This window comes from Penicillium subrubescens (assembly GCF_028828155.1).
Source record: "Penicillium subrubescens strain IBT 31985 chromosome Unknown utg000002l_segment0_segment0, whole genome shotgun sequence".
Classification (NCBI taxonomy): domain Eukaryota; kingdom Fungi; phylum Ascomycota; class Eurotiomycetes; order Eurotiales; family Aspergillaceae; genus Penicillium; species Penicillium subrubescens.
Genome location: NW_026643152.1, coordinates 7,469,048 through 7,483,159, shown reverse-complemented (window position 1 = coordinate 7,483,159; position 14,112 = coordinate 7,469,048). Strand labels below are relative to the sequence as shown.

General features: G+C 50.3%; 6 protein-coding genes across 6 annotated transcripts; 4 read left to right on the top strand and 2 right to left on the bottom strand.

Annotated features, from left to right (window-relative positions):
* The first annotated feature begins 1,247 nt into the window (after positions 1-1,247).
* N7473_004031 (putative carbonyl reductase) lies at positions 1,248-2,736 on the top strand. Its single transcript, XM_057149971.1, has 3 exons — positions 1,248-1,629; positions 1,708-2,091; positions 2,148-2,736. The coding sequence occupies exons 1-3, from the start codon at positions 1,380-1,382 to the stop codon at positions 2,393-2,395; spliced, it is 882 nt and encodes a 293-aa protein (XP_057013625.1). The 5' UTR covers positions 1,248-1,379; the 3' UTR covers positions 2,396-2,736.
* An 88-nt stretch (positions 2,737-2,824) lies between these two features.
* N7473_004030 (uncharacterized protein) lies at positions 2,825-3,430 on the bottom strand (the record flags this gene model as incomplete). The annotated part of the gene is made up of 1 exon (XM_057149970.1): positions 2,825-3,430. One exon carries the CDS (start codon positions 3,428-3,430, stop codon positions 2,825-2,827), a length of 606 nt encoding a protein of 201 aa, XP_057013624.1.
* Positions 3,431-3,851: 421 nt separating this feature from the next.
* On the bottom strand, positions 3,852-4,238 carry N7473_004029 (ankyrin repeat-containing domain protein; the record flags this gene model as incomplete). The annotated part of the gene is made up of 1 exon (XM_057149969.1): positions 3,852-4,238. The coding sequence occupies one exon, from the start codon at positions 4,236-4,238 to the stop codon at positions 3,852-3,854; it is 387 nt and encodes a 128-aa protein (XP_057013623.1).
* Positions 4,239-5,457: 1,219 nt separating this feature from the next.
* On the top strand, positions 5,458-6,338 carry N7473_004028 (uncharacterized protein; the record flags this gene model as incomplete). The annotated part of the gene is made up of 2 exons (XM_057149968.1): positions 5,458-5,505; positions 5,565-6,338. 2 exons carry the CDS (start codon positions 5,458-5,460, stop codon positions 6,336-6,338), a joined length of 822 nt encoding a protein of 273 aa, XP_057013622.1.
* A 3,575-nt stretch (positions 6,339-9,913) lies between these two features.
* N7473_004027 (aromatic alcohol reductase) lies at positions 9,914-11,207 on the top strand (the record flags this gene model as incomplete). Its single annotated transcript, XM_057149967.1, has 4 exons — positions 9,914-10,000; positions 10,077-10,361; positions 10,437-10,763; positions 10,830-11,207. 4 exons carry the CDS (start codon positions 9,914-9,916, stop codon positions 11,205-11,207), a joined length of 1,077 nt encoding a protein of 358 aa, XP_057013621.1.
* A 713-nt stretch (positions 11,208-11,920) lies between these two features.
* Positions 11,921-13,777, top strand: N7473_004026 (putative amino acid permease; the record flags this gene model as incomplete). The annotated part of the gene is made up of 5 exons (XM_057149966.1): positions 11,921-12,098; positions 12,154-12,211; positions 12,264-12,270; positions 12,325-12,485; positions 12,544-13,777. The coding sequence occupies 5 exons, from the start codon at positions 11,921-11,923 to the stop codon at positions 13,775-13,777; spliced, it is 1,638 nt and encodes a 545-aa protein (XP_057013620.1).
* Between the last annotated feature and the right edge of the window lie 335 nt (positions 13,778-14,112).

Genomic DNA, 14,112 nt, shown 5'->3' with positions numbered 1-14,112 from the left:
CGCGCGAGCATTCCCGCTTAGGGCTGCTGGTTTGTTATGTGAACATTTTGACCAGTCTCCTGGAATGTGAACACATCACCAAGACGCCGCGAAGAATGTTGGCGGCCACACTCTATTCCCACCCCTGCCACTCACCAATGGCATTTCGTGGAGAATAGTATTTAGTGGAAAATCTCAGTGCTGAAATGGCACCTTCATGAGAGAACCTTGGAATTGTTTGGAATGGAGATAGAATCCGATAGCCTGCTTGGCTGTACATGCTCCGTGTAGAGTAATGATGAACCTCACAAGGTGACCTCGGCGAAGAATGACCAGGCGGCTTTCGTGGAGTCTGTAGCGAGTCATTATTCTTGACTAAACTGCTAGGTCAGTATTGACTCTGGAGGATGGCTGGCTGTCATGATCGTGATAGCAAGAAGCTGATCAGATGTCGCAAGCGGCAAGGTCAGTCAGTACATGGCAGCTGCTTCTGCAGCCACTGCTCGACAATCAATCATGTCCCGAGTCAACAGAAGCATCAAGCCACGAAGCAAGCCACTAAAAAGGCCAATGTCATGAATGAATCAATGAAGGGCCTGTGCTGGAGTTGGGATTCGAGACGTTCCCAGGGCAGGGCGAAGGTTCGCGTCCGCTTCTCCCTCCCTCTCAACCCCTTTCTGGAGGAAAATGTATTCTCAATCGACGATGGTTGATCGATGGAGATAGAATAGGAAAAAACAATAGGTCAAAATATCTGATGCATTGATCAGTCTTCATAAGCGTATCCATGGAAAGTGACACTTACCAGAAGCTGGAAGGACAGTATCGACACCTTACGGTTGAGGCAGTGATGGCGCCCTCCCCTTCCGCGGGGGCGCATTCGGAGGCGTTTTGGAACCAATCGAAGACCAAATATCAATCTCCAACTACACAAATCACAAAAACTTGACACCGTACAAGTCTATCGGGATCTAGGTTGGTATCATTCACATGTCTTTCCCTACCGTCACACCTAAACCAACTCTGTTGCTATCCAATCCCGATGTGATCGGTGTCCATCCCACCATTTCTCCCTCGAGGACCCGCTCCTTGCCTGTTTAGGAGGGCGCATAGCGTCATACCCACAGGAACAACGAGCTGTCAATGGATGACTCTGTGCTTGGTGGGCCGAGCAACTGTACAGTACACCCCCCACAGCAACTGTACAGTCCTCTCTCCACTGCGGAGGTAAAGGCCCACGCAATGTTCACCGTCTTGTCGCGTCCTATGGGGGCTGTTGCTTTTAACCCGGAGGGCAATTGCCCCTCCAATGGGCTATATTTAAAGGCATCTCCCGTCTAGATGTAGCCTTTCACCTCGCATACTATTGCACATCATCAACAGTCTTTCATTGATCAAACATGGCTGCCAGTCCGATTCAAGGTGGACTCTTCGTCCACAACAATACCGTTGCTCCTGAGCACCCCAGCTTGATGAGCATGTTCTCCCTCAAGGGCAAGACTGCTATCGTGACGGGTGCTGGGGCCGGTATTGGACTCGCCGTCGCTCACGGCCTGGCCGAAGCTGGTGCCAACGTTGCTCTGTGGTACAATTCCAACGCAAAGGCTGCCGAGCGCGCGGAGGAGATTGCCCAGAAATACGGTGTCCAAGGTAAGTAGCTACAGCATGATCTGTTCCGCGCAATGCATGGTCATGATGAGAGACTAACAATTGATCTTCTTTCCACAGCCAAGGCCTACCAGGTCCAGGTCACCGATCCCAAGGCCGTCCAAGAGGCCACCGATACCGTGGTCAAGGATTTCAATGGCCGCTTGGATGTTTTCATTGCCAACGCCGGTATCCCCTGGACCCAGGGTCCTATGGTGGATGGACCCATTGAGCACTACCGCGACGTCGTGAACATTGACTTGGACGGCACATTCTACTGCGCCAGGGCTGCCGCTTCTCACTGGCGCCGTCAGAAGGATGAAGGCACTGACATTAACGGCAACAAGCTTACTAACTTCACCTACGGCAGCTTCGTTGCTACTGCTTCCATGAGCGGTCACATTGTCAATTTCCCCCAGATGCAGGCTGCTTATAATGCTGCTAAGAGTGGTGTAGTTCACCTCTGTACGTTCTTGTCGAAAAAGATGCTCTATATGACCTTTCCACTAATAGTGATACAGGCAAGTCCCTCTCTGTTGAATGGGTGCGCTTCGCCCGCGCCAACACCGTCTCCCCCGGTTACATCGCCACGGAAATCTCCAACTTTGTGCCTGAGGAGACTAAGAATATCTGGCGGGACAAGATTCCTATGGGCCGCGAGGGTGAGGCTCACGAGCTGAAGGGTGCTTACCTATACCTGGCCTCGGATGCGTCCACCTATACCACCGGCGCAGATCTGATCGTTGATGGCGGCTACTGCGCGCCATAGAAAGTGCATTGGGATTTTGTTATTATTTTGAATTGAGCGTGTCTTTTCCACTTACAGAATTGCGATTGATGTGTACACGGGACAAAATATTGGACTGATAAAAAATAATTGGATTGAATCGTGGCATATGCAGTTGACCGGCTCATAGATCTACAGCTTCTGCTAGATCATTCTGCAATCCTCAAGCCAGTTTCCTGTTTTCCACGTACAATCATTCAATAACACCTGACTGATCAACAAGGAAGGAGATACTCCTATCCATTGTCCACACAAATAAGGTGCGACCATCCCGATTTCCGAGCTAATAGTACCCCATGTACCCAGACCTCCGGACCCCGGGGGATCTCCACGATAAGCAACCCGGTCTTAAACCCCACGTATAGCCCACCAACCTCTAACATACGTCAGGCTGCGTGATCTGACGAAACCTTACATCTGCACCATTCCTCGGCGGTCACCACGAAACCGATCAATTTCAGCACGCATATCAGCATCGAGATCCGCAACGACTTGACGAACAACCCAGTCAACAGTTCTATCCAGCCAAGCACCCGGTCCACGACCATTGCGGATGCGCTCCTCGAGTTCAATTTCCCATTGTGCACGGGGCAGTGGTTCGGGGGTTTGGTTGAGTATGTACTGGCCGTTGGAATCGAGGATCCAGGTTGGTCGGGATGTGAGGGAAGGCGAGAAGGGAGGAGATGGATTTGCGCTGGTGGCGGTGCTGGTATCGGAGTTGAAAGCAACGTCCAGGTTCGTAGGTGAGTTTGAGCTGGTATCAGAGTCCCACGGTGGCTTGAGGATATTGTAGGTTCTCGCTGCGATCTCACCGAGCCAGTTGTTTGTGATATGGTGTAGCCATCGCGTCCAGTAGCTGACCAGACGCTTGGTTTTGCGTGAAGCGTGTCGGGTGAAGCGCTTGCATGCTCGGATTTGCTGTGAGATCCAGGTGCGGTGGAGGTAGGTGGTAAATGCGAAGGAGATGAGCATGCATGTAACCGGGAAGGCGAGGGAGGCCTTTTCTTTTTCGCTCATGGTGACTCGCGATGGGTATGTTGATTCAGGTGGGAGCTGTGTTGTTGTTTCCGGTGATGGAGGAAGGTCTGAGATCACCCATCAGCACCCAATGATTGCTATCGACGAAATGGAACAGGGACCATACGAATACAGATGTGGAAAGTAGTGGATTGAATTGGCAATGGTAAAGACTGTCGAAGAAAACATATCAAGTGTGCTCCTCATGGCGATGATGTCTCATTTCTACACGAGGCTTTCCATGGCCATCCTCCAAATCATCAAAACGACCTTAAACAAAGTGACCTAACAGCAAGAATCGGATCACACCAGAGAGATGAAGGTAACCAATCAACCAAATAAAAACAAAACCATATATCTATCAGCAGCTATTCACTTTTTCCACAAACCACAAGAACTAATATCACTGCTAAGAAGGCAATCATGACGGGACAGGATACTTGTGGCGCCTGTGGTGGGCCACCAGCTCCTTCAAGATCAGGAAAATTCCCGAGCTTGGCTTCCTCGGGACATGACAGGCAAGGTATGAATAGCCTTCTTTGATCCATGCCGCGGAAAGTTCAAGTTTATTGTCACATTTGCCCCGAGCACTCAAATTCTTTAAAAGTTCCTTGAGGATATCCAGATCCTCCGACTTGATAGCGGCGTGTACTGCTGACCTTTTTCCAACCAAAGGATAAGCTCCACGCAGAAGAAGTTCGTTGACAATTATATTTTCCTGCTGCTTAACGGCCACAGAAAGTGCGGTATAGCCTTGACCATTCGTTGCGGTCACATCGGGCCCGTTATCAAGCAGGAGTTTGATCATGGCAAGCCTTCAGCCCTCAAATATGACTTTAGACTGCCCCGCACGAGAATGGGTCTCACCATGGGTAGCCAGGACAATCAAGGGGAGGAATGGCAAATTGTCGACATTCGTAAGATGGTCTGCGTTAAACCCTTTGTTTAAGACGATCTCTGACTGCAAGTTCATCACAGCGTAGGATAGGGCTCGGTACCATAGAGGCAGGTCGGGAATTGTGGAAGATACCGATCCTAGACTCTTCAGACATGAAGCTATACTGAGTACTGATGTGGGGTCACCACAGCCCGTCCGCAAACAATAGCTAGCGAGGTTTGCGCAATGAATGGAATGTCATGGCAGGACCCTTCTTATAGCATAAACATGAGAAACAGTAATTGCCTAAGCACTAACTGTGTTAAGCAAACCCTTTGACAAGCTCATCTGCTCTGTCGATCAAGGCAAATGATCTATATTTTGCTCCTAAGCAGGTTTACAGCTCACCGCTCGGTGGCAGTCAGCTATAGCACCAGTACTATTGGTCTCCCGGCCCTCATAGTAAGAAATATCCTCCTTGATTTAGCCTCTCCAGTGTTGTCATCGGAATATATCGGCTGGACGTGTGTGCAGGGGAGAGGAACAAGTATCAAGTCGCGGTGAAGGACCCCGCGAGGGCCGAATGAAACCCAGTGACCCCGTCACGCCCCCCGCATCTTCACCGCGTTTATCAACAGATGACCGCGGCGCGCTCAGATCGGAAGACCAACTCGTCATTTGATCGCGGACAGCCGGAAATAGCAATGCGACCGTGAGATTTGTTTATAATGGCGGGGCAGGACGGATTACTCCAAGCTGGAGTCTGATTTCTGCCTCATTCCACGAGTGGTCTTTGTTAGCCATATCCTTTTCTGAGTGCTTTGTTACCTCTCATCTATACTCCGGTTCGAACTTCAAAGAATCTTTGTTTGCCCCGGAGTCTGGAACGGAGTCTGGAACGCGATCCTTCCAACGGCCAACAGAACCTTATTTGCATCCCATTCAGTTCTTTCATAACATAGTCCCAATGAAGTTTATTGTCTTTGTGGCTCAGTCTTCTAGTCCCACGAGATTCCACCTGTACACGATATAAGGAGAATGTTGCGAATCCTCTCGTTCACCACGTACAAACTTCTCAATACATTGGAAAGTCAACGCATTGAAGATACTACACTCAAGTGCAACTCGAATCACATTCAACTTCGCGAATATGCAGAACATCGAAGCTCAAGACGAGAACAATGCAGATATGGAGCTGGTACGTCACTATCTCATCTCCCGGACGAGGAATCCCTACTCACTCTCTCTACTTTATAGCTCCAAGGCCTAGAAGAAGCACTGCACTGCACGACCTGCCAGATCGCCGCCACACAAGCCAGCATGGCAGATGATATCCATAAAGGCGCATACATTACCTCCCACTACCCACCCTTCTTCCTAAACAACAACACCAGAGACGACAACATCTCCCCTCTCAACACCACATCACCCACCGGAGAACCATCCTTCTGGAAACACATGTCCGTCTCCCAGCGCGAGCGGTACTACGAACTAGTCGAGCAAGCTCTGAACCACATCCTCGATCAGACAAAAGACATCGACCCCGAAGTTGCCATCCTCTTCGCCCACTATCAAATCGACTTTCACATCCGCCAGCATTACCTCTCACACCGAGGGGTGCTTACATTCTGCCGCAACGCAGACGACATGCAACAACTCCGCCATTGGCAATGGAAGATGCATGACATCGATCATCGAAGACCGATCAACTTAGACAACGTCTGGCCACACGGGTGCAAGCACACCGCATGGCCAGATGACAAGAACCTCGAAATGATGCACCAAACACTGATGTGGAAGCGTGCATGGCCCGCGCGACGAAAGCGTGTGGCCGAAGTCCGAGCTCGATGGGCGATTATCATGGAAGAGCGACGGAAACAGCGGGAATTACTGTTGCTTAAGAAGAGGGCTACGATTACCGTGCGACTTTACTGTCGGGGCGAACTTATGGATGTGAGGGAGCTCAAGAGAACTACGCATTCCGAACCGACTCTCCGACCGGGGAGGATTTTGAAGAGTTCTGGGTTTTAAGGGGGTGTTGCATTTGGGAGGCGTTGGTGGGATCGGATTGTTTTACGTTATGATATCCATTTGTATTTTGTGTTGCGTGACATTTGGGAACTGGGTTGAGCGTATTGTTTTTTTTTGTGAACTACTCCGTACACTCAGCTGGTATGGGATGTGGAACGCGCAGTTAGGATCGAGTTTCCCCGTGGGGAGGTGGGTTTTGAATCTGACATGCATACTAAAGTGGTTCGGAATGAAATATCGAGAAATTGTAAGCATTCAATTTGTTACATTGTATTGCTTTTGGCAAGTTAATGTTGTACAAGATGTACCCCAGGATTTCGTTCAACCCGGCCTAAGGTCCTCTCGGGGTTGACTTCTTTGTCCTTGATCCAGCTGGACAGGCCGGAGGATATGTGAGACTTGAAGATCCTCTTGTAGTCAGATGACCATCTCTGACTAGAGCTCTGATGTTCAGGCGCGCAGAGCATAAGTTCCTGAAACGCTTAACCACTGTATCTGCTCTATGAGCTGAATGTAAAAGGTCAAGGAAAGCTATCTCTTTCATTTCAGAGATATCTGCCTTCTGTACTCGAATCTATAGTTCAAGATGGTCACAACATGTGTTTAACACAATATCAAGCCAAGTGGCACACCGGAACTAGATCATAACGGGTACACTCGTTTGGTAGGAAGCTCGGACAAGCTGCAGAACTCCGGCTACCCTGCACAATCCCCATGGAGTAAACTGCTTTGTGAAACCTCCGAATATCACTCAATACAAGCCGTCCCCGCGACTCACTGGCCGATTTGTGGAACAAGGAAATCTTTCCTGCTCCCTCGTGTGCTTGTCCAATGTTATTATGTCTTCCACTGGATTGCCAGATATAAATTGCCCCAAAAACCCAGTCCTTCTACGAACAACCAAAAGGAATCAGTTTTGCCATTTGCACCTTTGACCATATTCAGTAGTATCAACATCATCAACTATCCAAAATGCGTCCCTTGGCAGCCCTCGCTCTTTTCTTCGCCGCATTGGCCATTGCTTCCCCGGTCGGGAATAACGAGTCGAATGAGCCTGTTGTTCCGATGAACGCAGACCGTTGCAGACGTGGATATGATAGATGCGTCGCTGTATGAGAACTTCTGGCTCGCGCTGGTAAGGGTACCAAACTAATCCATCTCCCCAGAGATGCGTGGAACGCCATCTGGGTCGAGAATGCCGATATGTGAGTCCTTTTTTCTTTCTTAATTGACTCTGTAACTGGATGAGCTGATTGTTGACGCCAAGAAGGAATGTTACTTAATATACTGTGATCGTTGAAATGATTTTCCGATCCTCGCCAGGCGCTAGTAACTTCAAAGGACTGCCGGGCAACCTCTTTCCGGAAAGGGCAATTGGAGTTTCCATAAGTGAGAGTCTGAAAGTCTTGAGGTGGTGATCGATTATCTATAGCAGCCATTACTGTTAAGTTTCAATACAAATCATTGGATGGATCATTTGCTAGTTACCGGTGTGCTATACATGAATTTTGGTCTTTGGTAGGAATCTTAAAACGCAAGTAATTAGTATTTCAGGTAAGGGTGTTTCTTTTGACATCCAGACACAGCAATTTAGTAGATGCTCATAAGAATGGTGGGTCGTGTGGTACTGGAAGGAGAATTCCTGGCTGCCGAGTCACCTCCTCAACCTTGTCACGTTTGTGACAAAATCCCCTCCAACATCGCAACGTGCCTCTCCCTCAGAGCTCGTGACATCCTCCTGATCCCATCACATTTCCAATGATCAATGTGAGAACTGGCTGTCGTCAATATTTTGTCAGAGATATCCAGATTCTGTCGATCTTGGCAACGACTGTCGGTTAAACCTGCTGCACATCTACTGGAGGATCGCCAATTCATCTTCAACTTGAAAGAAACCCCTCGGGGCACGGATCTGTGGAGAACATATACTGGGGACAACTCCAACCTGTCATTCACAAGCCTTGAAAATAATCGGCGGGCAGCTGCAGATTTCACGCTGAGGACTCGTGCCTTTCTTCACTACAATTCCTGGGTCGATTTTCCGTGATCGTCACCACTGATTACTCGATGGAGGAGCCATTCCAGCTTTCGCTGCCCAGTGACCACAGCGAAACCCCACCCACCCCTCAATATGGGGGAGGCACGCTTGTGAAAATCCGGGACAGAAATGAACGGGGTCACCTCGCAGTGCAGGTGCAGACACAGATGAGTTACAGCAGACATATCTATGAGAGCATGAAGGGGGAATTCAGCTAAGAAATGACCGTTCCAACGCCCAGGCACCGATCTCCCGCGCCCGCGGCGGTTGTGGCTGGGCAATCCTTACGTTGGTCCTTCCCATGCTGGTATGGTACTGGCATAGAATCATATTGGACCTCACCATATGCTCAGACCCTTCGGACCCTCACCGATCCAGTTATCAGGGCTGACTGGTTAACTTCGCATCTGCCCCTTGAATGCTCCTCAAATCTCCCATGGGCAGCCGATGGTGACCGGAGCGCGGTCGACCGTGGACGGGCATCTCCGTTTTTCGAGGCGCGATCCGCCAATGAGCGCTCGGGGCCTGTCCGTTGACTAATCGTGGTTGGCCGCAATTTCGTCACAGTCCACCATGTGCCACTGGGTAGAACTTGGCTTCGTTTCCAAGGCCGCTTTTGCTGATCTGAAGATCGCTGACGTGGGGGTGATGGTCGAGAATTGTGACTGATGAAGAAGACTGCATGTTCACAGGTCACGAGAGGGGGAAGATGAACGGGTGCTGCCACTTAAAAGCCGCAGGTGTGAGACGAGCCCGAGGCCCCATTCTGGATCGACCATCGTTGCAGCTAGAACTCTCGCCGGCCCAAGGTAAGGGTTGATTGTGATTGTGATTGTGGTCTCGTGTCGACTGGAGAACCCCATGCCCGTTCAATAGTTTCATTAGAAGAGGGCCGTATCCTCTCTGTCTCCAAGACCATTGTCTTGTATGGGTTACCAACATCATCATCATTACTTATCAAGCCGGGAAGCCGTATGACGTAAGGGCCCCCGACTTTGGTTAGGATTCTGCTCCCGAGCCACCGGCCCGTAAAAGAGAGGTCAAATTGGATGGGAAATTGACCGACCTGCCGAAAGGGCTGAAACAATCGGAAAAAATGTAGATTCAGAGTGAATTACAGCTACAATGGACTACTTATAATCATCCTATATAAGATCAAACGATAGGCAAAGCCATCAGTACCGAGTAGACAGAACCATGACGTCCTTTGCCGCCCGACTGAAAAAAATTCTCCCCCTCAAAACGAGGGGAACTCACATCCACTTCGACCCACCGTCCGGATGGGAGACAAAGTGGGTAGCACAACCCATCCTTGGGTGGACTGCGGTGGACTCGCTGGGTGGACAATTTATAACGTCGCCAGCGCCTGATTTCCTGTTCTGCCGTCCCGTTCCTTCTCTTTCCTTTCGAACTCATTTCGACTTCCCAAGTCTCGTCGATCAACCTGACATCTTACCATCCCACTCAACAAAAGACAACCTCCGCGACCGTCCACGACCTCTCTTGATATCTGTCCGACCGATAACGCCTACCCAACATGGCGAAGACCCAGGTTCTCTTGGTCGGCGCAGCGGGTGAAACCGGAGGTTCCATTGCCAACGGTCTCATTGAAGATGGCTCCTTTGTATGATTCTATCCTTGAAGTCGCTCCACGACAAGCGAGCAAATCACTAACCATGCATTGATTCCTCGTCATATAGGATGTTCACGCCCTCGTCCGCCCCATTTCCGTACACAAGCCTGCCATCCAGAAGCTCCAGGAGCGAGGAATCCAAATCCGCAAAGGCGACTTGAAGGCGTCCGAGGAGCAGCTCATTGAAGTTCTGGCTGAGATCGATGTCGTCATCAGCTGTGTCGGCCCTGCAGAGCAGCAAGACCAGATTCCTCTCGCCAAGGCCGCGAAGAAATGCGGTGTCAAGCGATTCATTCCCTGTGGTTTCATCACCGTGGCCCCGCCTGGTGGTGTGATGTGGCTGCGTGACGAGGTATGAATACCCTTTGGTGTGGTGCGATATGGCCGTTCTGGGCTCTAGCTAACCATGTCTCTTCTGTCGATCTAGAAAGAGATTGTCTACAACCAGATCCGCCAGCTCTGGCTCCCCTACACTATCGTCGATGTTGGCTGGTGGTACCAGCTTTCCTACCCTCGTCTTGTCTCCGGCCGTGTCGACTATGCGATGACCTCTGGCAATGACGAGATTATCGGCGATGGAAACATGCCCACCGCACTCACCGACCTGCGCGATATCGGTCGCTATATGGCTCTGATCATCAACGATGAGCGTACCCTTAACAAGAAGATTCTCGCATACAACCTGGTCTCAACGCAAAATCAGATCTACAGTTTGATGGAGGAGATCAGTGAGGAGAAGGTCGACCGAAACTACGTATGTTTTGCACTGAATTCCCGTACCCCGGATTTTACGTATGCTCATCTTTGATTTTTCTTACAGGTTTCCGAAGAGACTATCTGCAGCCGGGTCCTTGCCGCCAGGCAAGCCAGCGAAACCTATCCCTTCGACCCGATCAAGTTTATCCCACGGTACCTCGCCGAGTATCAATACTCATGGGGCATTCGTGGCGACAACAACCCCGAGTACGCCAGGTATCTCGGTTACCATCTGACCCCCGAGTTGTACCCGAACTTCAAGCCCACCGACTTCCGCGAGTACCTCGAGTCGGTGGTGCGCGGAAGCGCCAAGGGTGTCTACCAGGACCGAGTCATCTCGCGCAAGCACCAGCGCCACTTCCCGCGCACCGAATCCAGCGACTCGCTCTATACCCGCATCTTCCCTCGCACGGAGTCGAGCGATTCGCTTATGTCGCGATGAATTGACGATGCACCACCTTCGCGTCCTCTTTAACACCGGGTTCTGGTTTGGACTGATCCAGGGGACTACCATCGACCGCTCTCGGCCACTTCTCCTCTTAGGACGATTTTTTTCTCATGTTCTTGCGAGAAGCTGTCTTTTTTTATGATATACTCCCCTCTACCCATTGAACCTACCTACGGGTTCCGAAACAGAACGGAACGGGGGCTGGCTCCCTACTGGTTTTCATTTTGGGCGTCTTGAATTTCTTTTTTTTTATCTGACCTGACGGCTTTGGGCGTTTGTGATCATGCGGTTTCCACGGAATCAAGGTGAATTCAATCATAGATGTTGGCCACGGAGCGTCGATCTATTGGGGATCATATGCTTTGCGTGGCTATGATAAGAGTTGCTGGCATTCAACGGGTTTTTGTTTTTGTGCTTTTTGGGTTGCACTGTTTCATACGCACTTTTGAGTTTTGATTCGCCTCTACGGAGCGGATTGTCCTTGCATATAGAAGAAAGAAAGAAAAACTTATTTATGAAGATTCTTGACTTACCTACGCTTCCGCTTTGGTGCCTTTGGGCTGGTACCTTCCACGCACTCGCTCTTTCCGTTTCCACTGCCAACGGCTGCCGCAACGGCGCGGTCTTCTAACCCTTCTAGGACGATCCATCTCTCGACATACTTGCTCTCGACATAATTGTTATCCCATGCTCGATAGTTCCTCAGAATGGAGAACTCACAGCACCCTCGGCGTCGAAACCGTTCCTCAAACAATTCCCAAGAGCCTGTCACGAGCCCACGTTCGACGGCGCCCCCAGAAACTCCGTCGGAGAAGACCAAGGGGGTCGCAACAGGGTTCACGGATATTTATGGAGCTTTGTCACCACGAAAAGCAGGACTCATCAGTTCGTCTCCAGTCAGTTTGTTTCACACAAGTGTTCCGCTAAGTTTGATCGACAGGTGTCGGGTCAGCCATCGGCACCGGATTGATGGTCGGTAGTGGGAGAAGTTTGAGCTTGTGCGTTCTTCTCCATTGCTGTCGTATACCAGTATGCTGACTCTGGACCTAGGGGTGGCGTGAGTGTGAACTTTCCCTCCCATTGAATCTGGATTTGACCCAACAGTGTATAGCCGGCGGCCATGATGATATCATACACCCTCGTCGGATTCACGGTCTTCCTTGTCCTGTCGGCATTGGGAGAAGTCGCTGGATGGCTGCCGAAGCCATCCACGGTGGCGGACCAGGCGCTTCGCTTCTGTGATCCGGCGCTGGGCTTCACACTTGGATGGATGTGAGTACAACCCGCAGGTGTCAGTACTCATGGGGGCTGCTGACAGGTTTTCAACCAGATACTGGCTTAAGTATGCCATGATCACCCCGAATCAGTTGACAGCCGCTGCCCTTGTGGTAGACCTATGGCTCGACCATGAACGTATCAACCCCGGAGTATGGATCACCGTATTCATCATCATCATCACCGCTCTCAACTATATCCGCCACAGTCTGCCAAGTCAGATTGAGTACTACGTTTCGACGGTCAAACTTCTCGTTATGAGCGGTCTCATGATCGTGTCTCTTGTGCTCGCGCTCGGAGGCGGGCCAGATCATGACGCAAAGGGATTTCGATACTGGCAAAACCCAGGCGCCTTCGCAATGTCTAAAGAACACATGCCGGAAGCTCTTTTCGCTACCTGTGGGGCCATGTCCTCCGCTACCTTTGCGTATATTGGCAGTGAAAGATCTGGTGTCCTGGCTCGGTCACCAAATGTGCCCAAGGCTATGAATCGTGCCATCAAGCATACCTTCTATCGAATCATGGTTTTTCACCTTCTCGGCATCACTCTTCTCGGTATGACCATACCGTACGACTCGCTCAGGTCGGCCTTTCATCCGGGCTCCACGGCGAAGAAAAAAGCTATCTCTCCGTTTGTGGCAGCATTGATGGAGGCTGGGATCGCGGTTCTGCCTCACCTGTTAAACGTGTGTATATTATTCTTCATTCTGTCCATTGCAACATATGATCTATTTCTAGCTACAAAAGCGCTGTCCGACTTAGCCCTCAGAAACCGAGCGCCCAAGTTCCTGTCGAAGGTGAACAGCAACGGAGTCCCTGTCTACGCCCTGGCGGCGTCCACATGCATGGCCACCTTGGCCTACCTGAACGTGTCGCAAGACTCAAAGATGGTATTTGGTTACTTGTTGAACCTTGTTACAATGCTCGGCCTTTTGACTTGGATATCCATCCTCGTCACTCACATTTGCTTCGTGCGAGCACGCAAGGCACAAGGTATCTCTGACGACATGCTGGCATTCAAAGCACGTTTTGGGCTTCCCGGAACTTGGCTGGCCCTGGTACTCTGTGTGTTCATCTCTTGGACTATGGTCTTCAGCTCTCTTTACGTCCAGGGCTCGAAGATTGCGGTCGATCCTGCCAAATTCATGGCTGCGTTTGTTGGAGTTCCCGCCTACATCAGTTTATATTTTGGGCATAAGATCATTCAGAAAAGCAAGCATATTGATCCCAGGGATGCTGATTTCTGGTCTGATAAGACACCTGATAGTGGATCGGTGATTACGTCGTAAGAACTTTGCTGGAAGAGGAGGTATTTGGGGTACATTGCTTAGAGTTGGGACTCGTTTATGTACATGTCTCCAGCACTGATTCCATTTGTTACCGTTCAATGTCCAGTCCGTGGATAATTATTAGCCCCAATTGAAGAGCCTCTTGAATTATTCTAGCTCTTCCCACATACTGTATCTCATTCCCTTATTTCATTGATCATTGTTTGTGCCCCTCAGTCGCCCGCATTCGCCAGTGATCAACTTGCAGCCCAGTGGGTCTGCGGGCGCTAAGCAACCCCGTCCCACGGGCAGTGCAGCCATGCTCAGTGTCACTGCTATCAATTTCGATATCTTTG

What these genes read in the sequence shown, in the direction of transcription:
- N7473_004031 (XM_057149971.1), top strand. Translation starts at nt 1,380, where the DNA reads ATGGCTGCCAGTCCGATTCAAGGTGGACTCTTCGTCCACAACAATACC. An exon ending in CCAGAAATACGGTGTCCAAG is followed by an intron (nt 1,630 to 1,707) that starts GTAAGTAGCTAC and finishes TTCTTTCCACAG; the next exon opens with CCAAGGCCTACCAGGTCCAG. An exon ending in GAGTGGTGTAGTTCACCTCT is followed by an intron (nt 2,092 to 2,147) that starts GTACGTTCTTGT and finishes ATAGTGATACAG; the next exon opens with GCAAGTCCCTCTCTGTTGAA.